This window comes from Mytilus galloprovincialis, chromosome 8 (assembly GCF_965363235.1).
Source record: "Mytilus galloprovincialis chromosome 8, xbMytGall1.hap1.1, whole genome shotgun sequence".
In the NCBI taxonomy this organism is placed as follows: domain Eukaryota; kingdom Metazoa; phylum Mollusca; class Bivalvia; order Mytilida; family Mytilidae; genus Mytilus; species Mytilus galloprovincialis.
Window position 1 is genome coordinate 3,957,630 of NC_134845.1, and position 20,815 is coordinate 3,978,444.

The 20,815-nt window shown below is 32.8% G+C and overlaps 2 protein-coding genes across 3 annotated transcripts in view; both read right to left on the reverse strand.

Moving 5' to 3' along the window:
* The window catches only part of LOC143084901 (sushi domain-containing protein 2-like), a 35,243-nt gene extending 17,121 nt beyond the window's left edge, over window positions 1-18,122 (reverse strand). The window contains exons 1-6 of the mRNA XM_076260965.1: window positions 17,989-18,122; window positions 7,062-7,198; window positions 4,821-5,159; window positions 3,674-3,772; window positions 2,042-2,207; window positions 753-1,016 (exon numbers count right to left, since the gene is read on the reverse strand). Coding sequence (XP_076117080.1) covers window positions 753-1,016; window positions 2,042-2,207; window positions 3,674-3,772; window positions 4,821-5,159; window positions 7,062-7,198; window positions 17,989-18,052 — 1,069 coding nt within the window. The 5' untranslated portion in view covers window positions 18,053-18,122. The remainder of the gene's footprint in view (window positions 1-752; window positions 1,017-2,041; window positions 2,208-3,673; window positions 3,773-4,820; window positions 5,160-7,061; window positions 7,199-17,988) is intronic.
* Window positions 18,123-18,782: 660 nt separating this feature from the next.
* Window positions 18,783-20,815, reverse strand: part of LOC143084902 (sushi domain-containing protein 2-like) — a 52,376-nt gene continuing 50,343 nt past the window's right edge. For both annotated transcript variants that reach the window (XM_076260966.1, XM_076260967.1), the window contains one exon: window positions 18,783-20,411. In XM_076260966.1, coding sequence (XP_076117081.1) covers window positions 20,285-20,411 — 127 coding nt within the window. In that variant the 3' untranslated portion in view covers window positions 18,783-20,284. The remainder of the gene's footprint in view (window positions 20,412-20,815) is intronic.

Consider the following 20,815-nt stretch of genomic DNA (forward strand, 5'->3'; position numbering starts at 1 on the left):
ACAGACGGCATCATGATTTAGTTGACTGATATGGACTATTTTGACACAGTGGTATCTATCCTCTTGGATTAATCACATTTCTGACTTCATTTTTGACGTCGATTTTGACATCACCGAAAGCGACTTATCATTGAATATACAATAGCAATAAGACATGACATGACATGGGCCTACAGTGGAACAGCGCCTTTTTATAGATTTTTTGTTCATTTATAGAAACCATTAACGTTTTTTTTACTTATTATAAAATTGAGAATGGAAATGGGGAATGTGCCAAAGAGACAACAACCCGACCATAGAAAAAAAAAACAACAGCAGAAGGTCACCAACAGGTCTTCAATGTAGCGAGAAATTTCCGCACCCGGAGGCGTCCTTCAACTGGCCCCTAAACAAATATATATTAGTTCAGTGATAATGAACGCCATACTAATTTCCAAATTGTACACAAGAAACTAAAATTAAAATAATACAAGACTAACAAAGGCCAGAGGCTCCTGACTTAGGACAGGCGCAAAAATGCGGCGGGGTTAAACATGTTTGTGAGATCTCAACCCTCCCCCTATACCTCTAGCCAATGTAGAAAAGTAAACGCATAACAATACGCACATTAAAATTCAGTTCAAGAGAAGTCCGAGTCTGATGTCAGAAGATGTAACCAAAGAAAATAAACAAAATGACAATAATACATAAATAACAACAGACTACTAGCAGTTAACTGACATGCCAGCTCCAGTTAACTGCTAGTTACATACCTATCAATATTTTAGTTGTATGTGAATATGGTCTGTTGTTAACTGACATTTCTACAGATACCCATCCACGTACAGACATCCTCGGGACAGAGCATCGAGCTTTCATATAATTGATTTTATAACCGTATGTGACCAAACTGTTGTCTTCTCCAAATCTACACTTAACATGTGTGGTGAGATCGTTGAATTGCATACATCGACCAGATATATCTAGCATTTTACCACCAAGCATCCCGGCAAATGTTGGATAAATGTTTAGGACACCTTCAAATATAACATAATTTATATAAATATATTTATTAAAAAAAAGGTGAATATATATATATTGTAAGATTTTGAATTTGAGTCTTCATTTCCAAATTGAAACCCGTTTTGATTTATGACAAAATGTGTCGGGAAATGTTACGCATGAGCGAAAACAAAATATACCTTCAAGTCATGGTTTGATATATATAAAAAAAGAAGATGTGGTATGATTGCCAATGAGACAATTCTCCAAAAGAGACCAAATGACAAAGAAATTAACAATTATAGGTCACCGTACGGCCTTTAACAACGAGCAAAAAACAATACCGCATAGTCGGCTATAAAAGGCCTCGAAATGACTAATGTAAAACAATTCAAACGAGAAAACAAACGGCATAATTTATGTACAAAAAATGAACGAGAATATGTATTACATCAACAAACGACAACCATTGAATAACAGGCTCATGACTTGGGACAGGCACATACATACAGAATGTGGCGGCGTCAAACATGATAGCGGGATCCAAATCCTCTCCCTTATCTTGGAAAGTGGTGTAACTGTGCAACACAAGAACGAACTATAAAAATCAGTTGAAAAATGCTTAACTAATCAAATGGATACAAATAGAAATATATCTAACAAAAAAAGTTATTTCTTTGGTAAAAAAAAAGAAAATGTTCAATAAATATGAAAAAAGAAAGCTTAGCACCAACAGCTAAGCAGTTACTCTTTGCAAACTATAAAGCTACTTAATAAACACAAAAGTCTAAAATATTCTGTGACACCGTATTTACTTTGATTCAAATTGTGTTTTTGGAACCACTACCATAATTTAAAAATTCATGTTTGTACAAAAATTAACTTCACTACAGACGTTCTCCTTCTGGTGACCAGGGTTATACAGGGATGCTAACATAAGCTAGATCTGAAACCATGTGTCTGTGATATCGTGACAAACCCGCCTGATTTGTGTCTAGAAAGAGGTTTAGGTCACCCTGCCAACTAGGCTATATATAATATAATAAAATAAATACATTACCTCCCCGATTAACGTCAGAGCATCCCCCATGTTGTATTTGTTCTCCGTCTATTCTGTAGATATATCTCCCCTTCATATCACTTCCTTGATAATTCAATGCATATTTTAATTGTACAGCATTTAAGGCGGTTGTGTATCCTCTTCCCTCACCAGCATTAAAACCGGACTACAAAAGAAAATCAAAAGTGTGTTGTCTACTTCTATCGTGTGTCAATCTTTTTGTGGTAATTGTAACAGTCATTAATACTAAACCATATGAAAATCAGCACGTCTTTCGCTCCCTTGCGACTAGAGGATACATATGAGCAAAAACAGTATATGAATAAGAAAGAAGAACATAACGGTAATCAAAATACCCGAATCATAAAATGAGCGACACATGTATTTGATGCAACTGATGTAAAGCCTTTGTTTCTAATGAGAACGGTAAATATGATAGATACTTACTGGAGTTGTGATGAGATGATTGAAGTTTTTTGAAGATTGAAGTTGATAATGTTCTCCTTGATAATTTTCATGTACGTATTGGCAACAACTTTATCGACAGATTGTAGTTATTCCAGTTGGCACTCATTACGCCTGTTTTTTTTTACTGTTATGAATCACATGCAGTTTATGACTAAAGTCAACTGAATTTAACTGATAATGTCAACAACACTTATCGTTATACTGATGATTAGTTTTGTCAAATGTAAACGCCGGGTAATTTCTGTGCTTTCCTCAATTGAGAAACTTTAGTTTTACACGGTAAACTCCACGCTTAAAATTAACGACAAAATGACGATTTTTCGTTCATTATTGATAATTTTTTTTTTTTTTGGATGGCGATGTTCGTTTGGCATTATCTTACGGTGTTTATATTTCACAAGTCGTTCTCTATGCCCTTGTCAGTTTTGAAGTTTTAGAATTTTAATGCACGTAATCTATGTATTACTGATAAATTATTATGTCAGGGATTTCCTTTCCATAGATTCCTTAAAATCTTTCACATACTTCCTTCAGCCAGTGAGCAATGCCCATACCGCACATTCAGCTTTAACTGGTCCCGAATTGACAAATGTATAAAAATTCAAACGAGAAAACTAACAGCCTAATTTATGTATAAATAATGAACGAAAAACAAATATATTACACAGAAACAAACGACAAACTGAAATTAAAGACTCCTAGTTTGGGACAGGCACATACAATTGAATGTTGCAGGGTTAAACTAGTTGGAGAACTACACTCACCAACCTGGGACAGTGGTGTAACAGTACAACATATGAAAAAAAAAACCTATACAAATCAGTTGACATAGGCTTAACTCATCAGATCGATACAAATAGAAATACATCTACCAAAACACATTGTGGACGCGGCAGGGTACTTATGCATCACAACAACAAAAAAAAAAAAAAAACCACTTAATACATATCTGAAAGAACTAGCAGTTACTAACAGCTGGTTCAAATTAAAAAAACAACTAATACAAAAATCATGCATATAAGACCAAATTATCAATCAATAGGCATCCAACAACCAATGGATTTGGTGTAAAGACATCATTAAGTCTCTAAACGTAATGGTTGTTATTTCTCACCTGAGTAAACCTGTCTGTTGTAATGTCCTTTAATGGTTGTTATTTCTCACCTGAGTAAACCTGTCTGTTGTAATGTCCATCTTCACATAATTAAATATAACAAAACTAGAAGAACCATCCGTCAGCATTGCTAATTGAAATGTATTATTCTGAAACAAAAATCATTCATCAACTACATCCTCTATAATATGAAATAAGGCGCACTGCACAGTGACTTCAATGTACCAAGTCAGGAATATGACAGTTCTTATCCGTTGGTTGATGCGTGTGAGTTTTTGATTTTACAATTGGATAAGGGACTTTCCATTTGGATCTTCTTCGGAATTCAGTACATTTGTGATTTTTCTTTTTCCCCTAAAATTTCCCATGTCACAATGATTTTTTTATTATGATACAGTAAGAACCGATTGTGCCTTTTGACCATAAAATAGAAACTCGTAGTTGGTCAATTGGATTTAAGATAAAAGGATAAGCACATATCATATATATTTCATATAATTGAATGAAGTATCAAGAAATGAATAAGCTCTTTCAAAACACCGGCGTTGTTCATCTAAAAAAAAAGATCTTAGCTTCGATTTAATTTATTAAACATTGATTTTATTGCGTTATCTTTTTTTAAATCATTTTTGAAAATTAAAAACAAAAATATCAAAATGTCTCAAAGCGAGGTGAAAGATACGAAAGGGACATTTAAACTCATATGTCCAAATTACCGGGTATACTGTCAACGCCATGGCGAAAACACAATGGACCGAAAGTCTAACAACAGTTAACACAACACAACGATAACCATGATTGAACTGATTTTGAGATTAAAACTTTTGTATAACGCATTCGCTTATAATTTTATACATGTTTGCAAAAGAAAACTCCTGGGTAGGAAGTCAATGTTTCCTTTTAATCAGAACCTACTGAAAAAATGCATATCCATCTTTCTGCAACCTCATTTTTATCAATCTGTATGATGCACTTAGTACTTAAGAATCAAAATTATTGTCATATCCTGAAAGATATAAATATTAGTTTGATTTGCTGTGAGTTTTCATGAAACAGTTTGTACTGCCTAAAAAATATGTCTTTTTGCAAAATATTTAAAGTCGGTCACTTTAAAAAGACAATTGTGTGACTCCGTGTTAATTCATGAGTATGACAAATAGTACACATATTGGGTAAAGAGCAGAGTTAGTAACTTACCTTGCAGGGATTACAACTGTTCAGAACGGAGGTTTTAGATATGACTTCCTTCCACGTGACCACCAAAGCATAAGAAGCCTCGAACTGGTATTCTAACCCCACCATAGATTCCTGAATGATAGAGGAGTAGTTTGATAACTCCCCTGCAGGTATATCAGGTCCTTCTCTGTACAAAACCTGACCAGTGTACGGCTTCCCATTTATTTTTGAACCAATGTCTTGTGCAGGAAAATAATATGGTGCAACAAAGGCTGGGTCTGCTTGGGTAAGAGTTTCAGTAAATATTTCTGTTTGGTGAAGAGTCCCTGGTACAAATCCAACAAGACCATCTTTAGATACCTGCATTTAAATATATTCATAAAAATATAAACAAAGTAATTTCAATGTTTATCCATTTTTTAAAGTATAAAGTATGATATCACTATATATTTTGTATTGGATTAATGACTGGCTAAATTAGGAGATTTGGACGTATACCAAGATGAACCCAAACACATTTGATTTATGTACAAAGTCAGGCTGTCTGGACTATTTTTTGTTCATAATTGCGTTTGTTGGCTGTATTTGTACGTCCATTTTATTGTCATGTGTTCCTGGTTGATTTCCGTTCTACAGCCCAATAATTGTAAGTTCCTGTTATCGCTTTTTTACGAAAATGTCCAATGATCTGTCTCAAAGATAATTTCCTTAGAAGTTTCTCAGCACAGAAGAGTAATATGAAAAATTATCGCTAGAAACTAAGGGCGCACGCGCCGTTATCAATGAAATTAACAACATTAACAACGTCGTCATAGGTAAAATAGCGATAAACAGATTATCATTGATCATCTCAACTCGATTGCTTTTCTCACGTTTTTCGTACTGGGTCAAGCGAGAAAATCAACATCGTTGAGATGATCGACGATAATCTATAATAAGTCTCATATAAAGTAGAAGGTAAAGAAAGGATAAATACTTATTAATTGTACTCTATCTATAATTGTTCTCAATTTTAACAAAACAAGATTCAGTAACGTTTTAGCTTTTCTATTTTCCCATGTTACATTGCACATGTATCGAAAAAAAAGTAATGAAATTCCGAACTAAAAAATATGAATGGAAGGGTATATAACCTGTTCAAAACACCATGAAAACATAAAAAAAACCTAATGCGTCCCAGTTGCAACTCTGAGCGCGTTTTTATCGGAAACACCAAAAACCAAAACCCGAAAGCTGAATTCACAAATACATAGTCGCATCAAGGGCCATACAACCAAAATGAGGTCATCTAAAAAAGTAACTGTAAATCAAATATAATTATACAGATCTTCAGCACTACAAGAATATCCTCTATGATTTGTGAAGTAAACACTGTATATTACTTATTAGGTCTCGGTACTTAACAATGCCTTTTTTTCAAAAAAAAAAAAAAGGACGAGACGTTCGTTGACAAAACCCTTGTTCATGATTTTGTTACTGAAACAACGATGACGTTTTACAGTCTTATTAAGTAAGAGCTACAAGCTCTTTAATGTCAAATAAGTTGAGAAATGTATACTCCTTATGCGAATGCGAGGGAAATTGCTGCCTTTCTTTTAGAATGATTATAATTACAAAGTTTAAAAGTCTCATTTGTCATAGATTGTGTTATTAAGATGACAGCTGTAGTAAAATTCGAGGTATACATTTATTATGTCTAAAATGAGGTTACTGCAAGGTGCAGGTTTCAGAGTATATTCAGTTATAAGCAAGATTGTCTATACGAACCCGGATTTATATATAGTGGTATCACATTCAAAACAATTTGCAAAGAATTCCACTTAAACTTGAGTGAGGTAATACTATTTTAATGATCCGTGTTGAAGGTCTCACTACTGTGCATGTATTGACTTTGTGTCATGGATGGATAACACATTTTCTTTATTTTGCTGTTATATGGGCAAACAGGATAGTTTTTGCTATAGTAACCTAACCACAATTAGCAAAATGATTAGTGACAGTACTAAATCGGACTGTTCTGACCATGTGATGTTCGTTTTTGTTTTTCTTTGTCCGCCTTTTTTCTCGGAGGAGTATAAAATAACAAAACATCCTGGTGTAACCCTGAAATTGCCTCTTTTCGGATGAAATCATGTTACATAGTCTTGTGTTGTATCAATATTATTAAGAATACTCCTAATGTGACAGAATATGACATATATAAAGTATTTACCGTAACGGTACATGTATCTCACTTCTAAAAGGTATAGTAATATTACATACATAGAGTTTTGTGTAAATAGTCCCCATGAACGGAAAGTTGACGTTAGACGGTAGTATGACCTCGTGGTTTGTGTTGTCTTCATTTCTAGTCACTCGCTCGCCAGTTTGTGGAAATATGTCTTCATCGCCTTTTGAAACTGAAATAGAAGTAATATTATCATCAACACAAACATTTATTTAACTGGTTATATACGTTTATCCACTTATTGCAATTCTGATTAAAAGTGCATTGACAAAAGAGGTTAAATAAAAAATTGAATCACCCTAACCACAGACCAAATAACGACTCAACGTATTATATGCAATAAATGTACTAAACATTATATTTTACCTGGTCGTAGATAGCGGATATGGTACAGTGAGACAAGTGACCAGACAACGAGGATATAAAATCTCAGGTCGCCATCAACAATGAGCATCAAACTCCAAACCGTTTTGTAAGTTGCAGTGTGCAGCTGTCATAAGACAGGAACTGGTTATTTAATGGTTGTCGTTTGTTGGTGTGGTTTATTGTTTCTTTGTTTCTCGTTTTTCTTTATTTAGATCAACGACAACCACTGAAATACAGGCTTCTTACTTGGTACAGGCATATAAAGAAGGGGGGTCAAGATCAACGACAACCACTGAAATACAGGCTTCTTACTTGGTACAGGCATATAAAAAAGGGGGGTCAAGATCAACGACAACCACTGAAATAGAGGCTTCTTACTTGGTACAGGCATATAAAAAAGGGGGGCCAAGATCAACGACAACCACTGAAACACAAGCTTCTTACTTGGTACAGGCATATAAAGAAGAGGGGGTCAAGATCAACGACAACCACTGAAATAGAGGCTTCTTACTTGGTACAGGCATATAAAGAAGGGGGGCCAAGATCAACGACAACCACTGAAACAAAAGCTTCTTACTTGGTACAGGCATATAAAAAAGGGGGGTCAAGATCAACGACAACCACTGAAATACAGGCTTCTTACTTGGTACAGGCATATAAAAAGGGGGGTCAAGATCAACGACAACCACTGAAACACAAGCTTCTTACTTGGTACAGGCATATAAAGAAGGGGGGTCAAGATCAACGACAACCACTGAAATAGAGGCTTCTTACTTGGTACAGGCATATAAAGAAGGGGGGGGGGGGGCAAGATCAACGACAACCACTGAAACAAAAGCTTCTTACTTGGTACAGGCATATAAAGAAGGGGGTCAAGATCAACGATAACCACTGAAATAGAGGCTTCTTACTTGGTACAGGCATATAAAGAAGGGGGTCAAGATCAACGACAGCCACTGAAATAGAGGCTTCTTACTTGTTACAGGCATATAAAGAAGGGGGTCAAGATCAACGACAACCACTGAAATAAAGGCTTCTTACTTGGTACAGGCATATAAAGAAGGGGGGTCAATTTCAACGACAACCACTGAAATAGAGGCTTCTTACTTGGTACAGGCATATAAAGAAGGGGGGTCAAGACCAACGACAACCACTGAAATAGAGGCTTCTTAATTGTTACAGGCATATAAAGAAGGGGGTCAAGATCAACGACAACCACTGAAATAGAGGCTTCCCTACTTCGTACAGGTATATAAAGAATGGAGGAGGTCAAGATCAACGACAACCACTGAAATACAGGCTTCTTACTTGGTACAGGCATATAAAGAAGGGGGGTCAAGATCAACGACAACCACTGAAATAGAGGCTTCTTACTTGGTACAGGCATGTAAAGAAGGGGGTCAAGATCAACGACAACCACTGAAATAGAGGCTTCTTACTTGGTACAGGCATATAAAGAAGGGGGATCAAGAACAACAAAAACCACTGAAATAGAGGCTTCTTACTTGGTACAGGCATGTAAAGAAGGGGGTCAAGATCAACGACAACCACTGAAATAGAGGCTTCTTACTTGGTACAGGCATATAAAGAAGGGGGATCAAGAACAACGAAAACCACTGAAATAGAGGCTTCTTACTTGGTACAGGCATGTAAAGAAGGGGGTCAAGATCAACGACAACCACTGAAATAGAGGCTTCTTACTTGGTACAGGCATATAAAGAAGGAGGGTCAAGATCAAAGACAACCACTGAAATACAGGCTTCTTACTTGGTACAGGCATATAAAGAAGGGGGATCAAGAACAACGAAAACCACTGAAATAGAGGCTTCTTACTTGGTACAGGCATATAAAGAATGGAGGGTCAAGATCAACGACAATCACTGAAATAGAGGCTTCTTACTTGGTACAGGCATAAATAATTATACAGAATTGGTATTGGATGTATTTGTGCTTTCAATTCCTCTTAACATAGGAAATTGATGTGATAGCAGAACATAATACGAAACCATACAAATTTGGCGGGAAAAGCTAAATTCATATAAATTTAGAAAAAAAAAGATTATGAAATCTAGAACAGTTTTTAATCACTTGCAATGTGTAACTCGTAATTTATATGAAATGCAACAGTTAATAGATACAAGAAGATAGATTTGGTATGAGTATAGTATGGTATGGTATGGTATGGTATCAGACAAAGTTTATAGCCATTTATTTACGAAAATGCATTAATTGTATTAATTAATGACTATGTAGTGCTATTCAGTATATCAATAATATATTCTTATATTTTACCTGCTTGAAATAGGTAAAACCGGAAATAAATTTCAAGCTTTACGAAACAGTCTGAACTGTCCAATAGTATGAAAAATAACTATTTACATATATTAGAAAAAGCTTAGAGCAATTATCTTTCTATGCAAACCCCTGTTCGTATAAAACATACCCTATTTTATCCTTTATCATTTGTCCTAAATGTTTATGAAATATTTGCCACTGGAGTGTAATCTAAACCAATCAATCAACCAATAAAATTAACTGTGTGTATTGGTTCTAAATTTGAATGAAATATTTGCCACTGGAGTGTAAGCTAAATCAATTAATCAACCTATAACATTTACTGTGTGTATTCGTCCTAATGTACATGAAATATTTGCCACTGGAGTATAAGCTTAATCAATCAATCAACCTATAACATTTATTGAGTTTATTTGTCCTAAATGTGCATGAAATATTTGCCACTGGAGTGTAATCTAAAAAAATCAATCAACCTATAATATTTACTGTGTTTATTCGTCCTAAATGTGCATGAAATTTTTGTCACTTGTGTGTAAGCTAAACCAATCAATCAACCTATACCATTCACCGTGTTTTTATTCGTCCTTAATGTGCATGAAATATTTGCCACTGGAGGGTAAGTTAAAACTATCAATCAATTGAATATACCTATATTTTTTACACGCAGTATATATATACAGAAAATTATCAGGAGATTACGATACTAGTATATGAATGTTATTCGATCAATAAAAGATTATTGATTACTAATATTTTAATCAATCTTACTAAGCAAACAATCATACTTATAGATAACAGGGTCAAGGCCAGATCTCTAATAACTCTCCTATACGTGTTCACCTCAGGATACCAGTCTAAATTTAACCTAATAATCATTTAGAAAATGTGGTGAACTCGTCGGCTATTGACGCAATTGAAGATTAACAAAATGCAAATTATGAAAGATCATCACGATAATTCTATTTCATTCTTATTAATTATAAATATTCTGGTCAAGGTGCAAATTAAAAACGTGGTAATAATGACACTGACTAGACGTTATAAAGTTAATGAACCTCACAAGGACAAAATGTAACAGTAATGAACATGATTAAAAACATAAAATTAAAGGAAAAGCATCAGCAATGAAGCCCATTAAGAATGCCTCAGGTGTGAATCAGATGACGTGATGTCGGTGACCAGCATTGCTAAACGTCATATCAACCGTTTATTGAAATGTACCTTATGCACTGTGTGTCGACCAGCACAAACTGTGAAAACATTAACAAGTACCAACTTTACTGCAACCCACAGATGCGCATTCGACAATGCATGTCTCTTTATTGCTGCTCGAGGCAAAACATTTGAAAATGCAAAAACTTGTTTAAAAAGTTGTAAATCATAAACGACACAAAGTATGATCAAGTATAGCCAAAGCTGGACAGGAAAAATATTACATGAATGTTCAAGACGAAGGCAAATTAACAATAACACAATATCCTGTAACAGGAACCAATTCTGAATGAAGGTCGGGATATTTGTAATGCTACTGGACTTATGGACCGCTCATATAATTGGTGTAATGGTTCTTAACGCACAGAGAGCGTGGCGCTATCCATATACGAGGCACCGGATTTAATCTCCCCATTATAACCAGACGTGGCTGCATATTTATACATTCCACACAGTCAAATCGACGCCTTACTCTGGCAAGAGTTGTATTGCCTGTCTAATAATCATTGCTTAGTTTATTTCTCGAATACAAATTCTGTTTTTGTTTGAACAGAAAGAATATCAAAACATCAAGGGTGACTTGGGTAAGGACATTTGGTGGCTTTCGGTCTTTTTCCAAACGGAATTAAACTCTTTCCTAAACTGGACTTCCTTTTGGCTAAGCGAGATGTAAAAATTCAGAGTCTGCTTATCCTTTTAGAACGGTGATATTTAATCCGATGCCTCGTTTCGAGATATTGCCACGCTCTCTGCTATTATAAACCCTTACAACAACTCTTTGAAGGGGCCGTAGGTGGCAACGTTTATATTTCTGTCAATATCTTATTTTTCGGTTATAGTTAAAAAATTTCTGACGCTCACCCTGGAAGACTCTATTTATAGGACGAACCTAATGTTAAGGATGAACTTAGGTGAGCGTTTGTGAAATTAAAAAAAAAATCAAGAATTTAAAATTGATACTATAAGTCAGAAGAGCATTAGTTAAGGAATAAAATAAGCTAAAATATTAATAGGTCATAGAGCTCCTTTTCGAGAAATATCATTTTTAAATTATGGACGGAAAAAGCTGACTCCAACTTTTACCTTATATTGGCATTGGTTTTATTTGGGTCTCAAATCAAAAGAAGAGAAAATAAAAAATCTGCTTACATTTTGGCAAATGACCCTTTATGATCTATTAAGTCTTATGTGAAAGGATAAATAAATGGGTGTTATGGGGCAAAATATTTTAAATTATATTGTATGGAAAAAAACCAAAGGAGTCAGAACATTTGACACATATTCCATTACCTCACCTAAGTACATCCTTAAACGGTGATTGTGTTCATAACTGAAATATTTGCCGCTGAAGGTTAAGTAAACAGTAATCAATCACACAAAAAATCAGAAATAGTTTGAATAAATTTCATATTTGAATTTCTTCCGTTTGAATACCTTAATCAAAGTTTATCTGTAAAAAAAAATATATAATGCGTATCTATAATTTGTCACAACTAACGTTGTTAAATAATATCAAGACCCGTTTTTCATAAAAACCATGCAGCCCCTAATAGGAGTCCAAAATATCCATCCAAAGATTTTAATTCACGCTATTTATAGAAGTATATCTGTGTAGCAGTTTGTGAACTTCTTAGTTTTTAGGGATCCCACTAACATGGTTACCCCCGCCACATCATGTATGTATGTGCCTGTCCCAAGCCAGGAGTCGGTAATTTAGTGGTTGTCGTTTGTTATGTGGTACATATTTGTTTTGCATTCATTTTTTTTTATCTAAATAAGGCCGTTAGTTTTCTCGTTTGAATTGTGTTACATTGTCATTTCGAGGTCTTTTATAGCTGACTATGTGGTATGGGCTTTGCTCATTGTCGAAGGCCGTACGGTGACCAATAGTTGGTAATTTCGGTGTCATTTTGGTCTCTTGTGGAGAGTTGTCTCATTGGCAATCATACCACATCTTCTTTATATTTGGTCTTCGTTGAGTATTTGTAATAATGTGTGAACTACTTAAACTTCGAATTATTTATTGCCAGTTTTGTATGGTCATTTATTGTTGGAAACCTAAGAGTATTCATGGTTGGTATAATTAAAACGAGGCGAGAATTCCAAACGGACAATCAATTTGAAAGTTGTATTCTATTTCAGCATTTAACCCTTTTAAATATGTTTCATATAACGTTTAGACTTTTTGCGACTTTTATGCGAAATGTTAATAACATTATGACCTGTGAAATAATTTTAATTGTACAATAATTATATTAATGTATTTATTTGTTTCTGAATTGTACACTGCCAGTTGGAATGCATTATCTCTTTGCATTGGCAGTACATGCGGCTTACCATAGATGTGATACCCATAGATAAAGCTCGCCAAAAGTTCCCCACTGTTCTCAATTGTTAAATAAAAAGAACCATGACCAAATTGACTGTCTTTGATGTTTTATGTGTGTTGTCCTCAATCAAGTAACTCTAGTCACATCTCTTATAGATATGTTGATCTCATTGACCAGTACAGCATAATAGATTTTCTTAAATGTCTTTTCAAGTTATATCCCTTCAGTTGTTAAATTATGTCTATTTGTAGCGCACTGGACAGACAAATAAAATGGTCAAAAAATGGATGAAATCGATCGAAAATTGCGCATTTTACAAGGAATATATTGAACTAAATTCAAAAATGTATGTTTTAGGCTTGTATCTTTATATTTTATAAAAACTATGTTCCTGTAAGTTCCTGAAAATGAGAATAACACGTTGTTAAACTTCTACATGTAAAATACACCTTTTCTTTGATATGATTCATTAAAGTGTCAAACTGCGTCGAATTTGGGAAAAAAATAATACTAAAGTACATTATTTTCTTTTTTTCATTAGTTTGTCTACAGTTTTAGAAGAGAAATTGTCTATTTTAAACCATTTTTATATTTTACAGAATAAGTTAATTGCTAAATCATAGATGTATTTTATATATTTTATGGATAATTACAAAAATTATAATAATTTTATTCATGATGTTTATGAAATATGTATAATTTTATAAGTAAAGATTTTTAAGAATTTAGTGAAATAACAAAACATAGAAGACATGGAATATATATGCTCCAAAAAGTTTTCTATTGTCCTGATTGTCAATCTGCATCTCAATGACCAACTGGTTCATGTCATTATCAGATAAGTGTGAAAGCTATTACAACGCACATAGAACCTTTGAAGTCAGGGTTGAGCTTCATCTCTGGGTATTACATCTTTGGGCTTACCATGTGCCTTTAAAGGGAAACTTCGCAAAAAAATCAAAAATTGATATTATGTTCATTCTGTATAAAAATGTTTAAATTCATAGATATTAAAGTTTTATTCCGCTAGATAAGCGATCACCATCGATTTTAAATTTAGAGTATCAATTCTCCGAGATCCGCCATCTTGTCTTCTTTCCCGATGAATAAAAACGATATGTCTATAAACCACAAAGAAACAAAACTACAGTAACCGATGTAGTCGTAATTGCGTGTCGATATCTTGTCAATCGTACGGTTGTTTAATACGACTAACTAACTTGATACGGAAAATATTCTTACTTTTTTTAAATTACCATGGTCTGTTGTTTTTAAACTGTTGATATTGGAATTAGGTGAAAAGTCAAAGTTGAAATCATAAATAAGTGTTCCGTGAAAATTGTTTTCGAAAATCTAATTTGTTCATAATTCTTTAAAGTAATAAACTTTTTTCAAATATATTTTGATCTTCCCGTATCTGATCACCAGCATGGCTAAAGGTATTACTTCCAAAGGTATTGTGAGGGGTATGAGGTGACACGTCCAGGTATTCAAGCGATTTCCTGTCGGGCTTGCAAGTTCATGCATCGTTTCACTTCTGCAGGTATTGATCAGTGTACACGGCTGATAACTTATAACTTATAACTTTCCATTTTGAACTATCAGATGTATAATATACAACTCTGTCTTACTTGTCATTACTAAACTCATACGCTTGTTTATAAATAACATTTCTGGTGTAAAGAATATAATTCATAATATATAAATAATACCCAAAAAATAAGATTTGATGAAATTAAAATCTATTTAAATATTTTTTCCAAGGGTGAATTTGGGAAAATGTAATATATAGTCATTGTCAATAGTGAAGGACAGATTGGAACAGACCAGAAATATTGATTTAAAAAAATGTACGCACTTGCCGACGATTCGTTAATACGACTGGATATAAAGTTACGGAACTATAGCGCAATTTAAAATATATACGTGTATACATTGAACATATGAAAAAAACATATATTTTGAATAAATAGGGGTAAAAGTGTTGTAAATAGACTAGCCAACGTATGCCAACAGTATGTAATCATCGAATGTCGATAGACTACAGCTGTATACCAAAAGAAGAAGAGAACCAATTTGATTTAAATACAGGTCGATGTATAACTTTTGCTTTGGTTCATTGAAGCTGTGGACCTAGGAAAATCACAGATTTATATTTCAATAAGATTGTTCTCAAACAAAGGAAGGAATTCGTCATCACAATTGTTATATATGCCACTGGACGAACACTAATTATCCCCAGGGGATGTGAATATTTTGCTGGGAAACTTTTGAGTATCAAAGTTTCAAATTAATTTCGGGATTTATTTTCTTTCTTGGTATTCAATAACCGAAAAAAGAATAAATTACTTGTTCGCTAAATAGGGATATTCTTGTCAGATAAAAGAATTTTAGTTATATTTAAAAAATAGGGAAATATGACATTAAATTGGTTATGTCTTTTTTTAAACATCGTTAAAACGATGTGTGTCTAAGGTGAACGCCACAAGAACCCTGTAATACTAGTACGAGAGTATAGCATGTAAACATTCCTTCTCAATAATATGGTTGTATTTGAAAACTTTTCATACAGATTGACAACTCATTGTCCGATATGCATGTAATATTTGCCACATGACGCCCATAGTTCTTTCTACCATCATCACCTTATTCCTTGATATTGCTGTAAACATCGATGGTTCACACCCAAACAAAATGGGAGTAATGAACCTTCAGAGCTTCTCCGTGTTATACACTTGTGAAATATATAGACGAAATTTCTGTATTGAAATGAATCTACATCTCACAAACAGGATTTTCAAATAACGATTTTGAGTAATCACCTTACAAACCAATATAAACGTATGGCAAGATATAACCATGAAGGAATTTAGTTTTTGTCAGAACTCATCACTATATCATAAACGTATACGTATATATATGCATACAGTTTCAAATATCAAGAACAAGCGTTCGATGTCGATAGTCTGTTCTCTAACTGTTCAGAGTTAGACATGTCACTTGTTCATTCTTGGAAGCCTTCATATTCCCCGTCTAACGATGGGAACTCTTTCTGATTGTGTTGACTATAAATGCTTGTATGGTAATTCTGTCGTTTATCTGTACAAGCGGTTGCATTTCCTCTCCTTTCCCAACAAACAAACGAACGAAACGCAACTAGTCTGATTTCTCTGGAGCTCATCCTCAATGGCTCTTATACGTCAGGAAACTTACATGTATACTAATAATGATTGTTTCATGAACAACGATGTATGAACGAACTATTATAAATTCGTCAATATCTGTAATGCATGACTAAAGTATAACTTTTATTACAACTACTGTATTACTTATTTGGATTAATGACGGCTATCATGTTCAACATTGCACAACTATTATCATAGAATTTAAAAAAAAATCCTCAAAAATCCTCAAAAGATATAATGCCTTAGCTTAGATAATTAGTGTTCTTTTCACAAAAAGTTCTTGTAAATGATTGTCAAATGAATTTAATTATGTAAGAATAAAATGTTAAAAAGAAACTAAAAAAAAATTATGCATGTTGTATGTTGTATTTTTTTGTCAATTAAAAACTTTAAAATTGCAATAGTTTTATTAGCATTTAAACACAGCCAGATTTGAATACAAGTTAAGAAATTCCGGTAAAGTCAATGATATCAAACAGATGTACAATGGTATATCAAATTGGGTAATATTGCATTTAGTTTTTATTAAAGATTAAAACTACTATTTTTTGCTTCATATTTGAATCTTTACGCCAATTGCCGCTAAGAAAGTAATCAAAAATTGTTTCCTTTTATTTTTATACACTTTCGGAATTACGAATCTGAATTTTATTTTCAATTAATTTACACAATTTAATTATTGTATCTTTATTCTCATCGTGTATTTAATCTTAGTGTATTAACATCATGACAGCATATACTCTAATCCTTTCTATTTATCCTTTCCAAATAACAACATTTATACCTGTGTACGCTTGAACTCACACCTGCGGCTAAATAGCTACAAGGTAAACGAATTGACCTCAAGCCGAGAAATATACAGTGACCTTTACAAAATAATATACACACTCTGCTCACACATTAGTTGCATTGAAATGATTATCAAAACAATAACGGTAAATAGAACTGAAATATTTTCAGTTCAATATCAGTATAAATGTTCATTAAATATTTTATGAAAAAAATCTCAACAATAATTAATTAAATTTATTCAAAAACATTTACTAGAGATAATTTTATAGGAGTTTAATTCAATCAATACAAAACGGTATATATATGCATATTCACTTTCGTTCATTCTTATATTGTGGTTTATAACTTCGACCATTCGTCAGCTGTGCGCTTTTAATTACGTATATTGTCGATAAGCTGTAAGAGTTAAACAGATTTTATTTTTTCCCAGAATTCAATAAATCGGGCTAATACGTCACGACCCACTCGAGAATTCAACCAAAAAAGTTACAAATACTTGATTTTCTCCGTTATTAGAAGGAATATAAATTTAAAACTTTGCAAATGTGTTTTTTATGTTAAGATGAACATAATTAGATGATAAGTAAAAAATCGCGGAATTTCCCTTTAAAACTCGAACACAACAAATTGCTGACATGATAAATTATGCATGGTACACGGATTCATAGATTATGATGAGTATGTTTACATACTATCTATGATATCATAGTTAAATATTTCTGTACCCTCTTCAAATATGACCTTCAAATGTGCAGAATGACAAAATTAAACAAATAACTTACTTGATAAAAATAAAACAAATGCAAAAACAATCCTAGGCAAATAAATTTGTATTTCCATGGCCATTTCCCAGTCAAACACTAGACCTCGTTGTCATCGTGGTGATAAAAGAATTAGATAGTGCTATCTGTTTAGCTAGTGATAACAGATCGGTCACTTCACTTGGAATGTGACAATTTGATTTTTAAGCGGGAAAGTGTTTGAATGTTTTTATTTTGTTTTTTTTTTATCTTACGGACACAAATTCCTTCAACACTGACTTTATAAAAATATGTTAACAAATTTAATGTAGATTACTGCAAGTGAAAATATGAAAACTAGAATGATGTAAAATAATTTGTTATTTTGGATTTCATACATTGAGCTTAAAATTTTTGATGATTTTATAATTTTTCAAATTCAATAATCAATCAATTTGAATTTAATTTATGATTCAAAATATTTTAAAATATAATCATGACCATTTAAAATCTTTGAATTAAAATATAAAGATATCGAAGCTTATTAAAGGATTACCTTTCTACACTTTATCTTATCTGACTTTTAAAGGCTACGACATGCTGTTTATATGTTTACTTATTTCGTTGTATTCATTTGGATTTAATCCAGCCATGATGATGGGAGTGTTCTTACAGCCCTCACACGGCCGGTCATCAAATAATACACCCAGAACTAATGTCGAATGTCTACTTCACATGGTCAATATACAGTAAATCAGATTTTCCAATTCAGTATTTTTAAATGTTTACTGGAGTGCAAACATTTTTTAAAGACAGATTTGAATAAAAGTGTAAGAATAGATTGGTAAATATTTCTTTCTTTATTTATTTTTTCATAAGAATATTTTACACTGATGTATAAAAAAGATGTTCATTTAATAAAACAAAAACACACAATAGTCCCAAAGGGTGTAACAGGATTTAGTGTACATCATAATAAGCATGGTTATACAAGTTTGTACGTACATATAAAAACAGATGACATGAATTTGATCTACGTGAAGTATAATGAAAGTTTAAATATGATGCTAAGAAAAACAACTGTATCAGGTGGCTACATGATAGGGGCAAGTATTGTATGTTTAATTAAGTTTGATTAAATAGTAATAACATAAATAAGGAATGAATATAATATTTTTTTTTATGAGGAAACAATATCGCAAATGTGGTGCACACTAAATAACTCGCAAAACACCATATTATATCGAACAGTCATTCCTTTTAATTGTATTCTTAATTCCATTTTAAGGAGTACATCATGAATAAAAAACGTGGATCACGCAAATATGTCTATGAGCTGATAGACAAGAAACGTTCAGCCAATTAGAAAACGTGCTACATCGAAAATAAATTTTTTAATCAAATAGTTCCTTGATGAAATGATGTATAACATTAAATGCTTCACTAACGTAGAAAATAATGTTTGATGCAAATTCGTCTCCAATGCTGCCTTTCTCGATAAAAGTATTAATTTGTAACCTTTTTCAGGTTTAAAATCTAAAATAATCATTGAGTCTTAAAAAAATGTGGCACCGAGGTAGAAATTACTTTTTTTCATCATGTGCACATGATAGCAAGAGAAGGCTCTGCACAATACTTAACCGTATGTTATACAAGTACCAAAACAACATACACAGATACACAAAAAGAAAATTAAATATGTGTCAACATTTATAAGGAAGTGTAGTGTGCACACAAAGATAAAATTCAATAAAGCAATATCAATATTAGTTACAGGTATAAATCATGTAATAAAAGATAAAGGAGGGAAAAAACCCTCAACATTAAAAAGGTATCGTTTACAATAATCATTCAAGTTTTCAAATACATCAAACGAAAAGATGATTTATTCCAAAGCTAGTAATAAACTTCATTGTAAATTCAAGCGTTTTCAAGTATCAATTCGACAACAATTGTTGATTTTATCAACATTCTTTTTGAAGATCCGTAAGTTGACATTTACAAGTATAATATATGATTTTACATAAATACATAATGACCTTGTGCGGAGAAGAATTCAAGATAATTATTTCGTAAATTGTATTTTCTATACTACCAAATAAATGATAAGTTTACCAAACAAAAGCTCACACAATGAGTTTAAGCATTCATCGACATTGTTTCATCACAATCCCGAAAACATTACATTTTTATCAACATTTAAGCAGTTTAACATTTAAAGACATGCATATGTCAAAGCTTTACATTCTTTCACCCCATTAAATCATTCATGTATTCATCCATCCATTCATTCAATTAGCATAATGACAAAATATACAAAATGATTGCTAGTATCCCTTTATAAGGTGTATTCTTGTTTTTTTTCTCCCTCGTCAGTTGGTTCTTTAGTTGGTTTATGTGGTCGACTGTAACTTACAGTTTCCTCCTCCTTAGGAGCACCATACTGTCCCTTACTTGAATCATACCTAGGAATGAAAGATTAGTTTTTAAATATGTGAAAGGAAATGTACGCATCATTTCAAATTGAGCAATGCATTCTAATCGACATATATCTATGTTTTTACAAATGAATTCATTTGTTTATGTCTATTTGAATGATACGGATTCTAGAACTATAAATTATTTTATTACAAATCTCATGTTTTTTTTAAATATTCAAATCTTCATTTTACATTCTGTTTTACGACTGAAAACAAAAGACCAAGAGGACTTGTATAAATTCGTTCAGAATTGGCCATATTCTATAGATTTACGAATAATTAGGAATTCGGAAAGGAATTGCTAGGGGTGTAAAAAAAATAACAAACGCATATAAATGTTCCCTTTATTCTATAATAAGATGGATGCCACATTTATTTCTTTTATCACT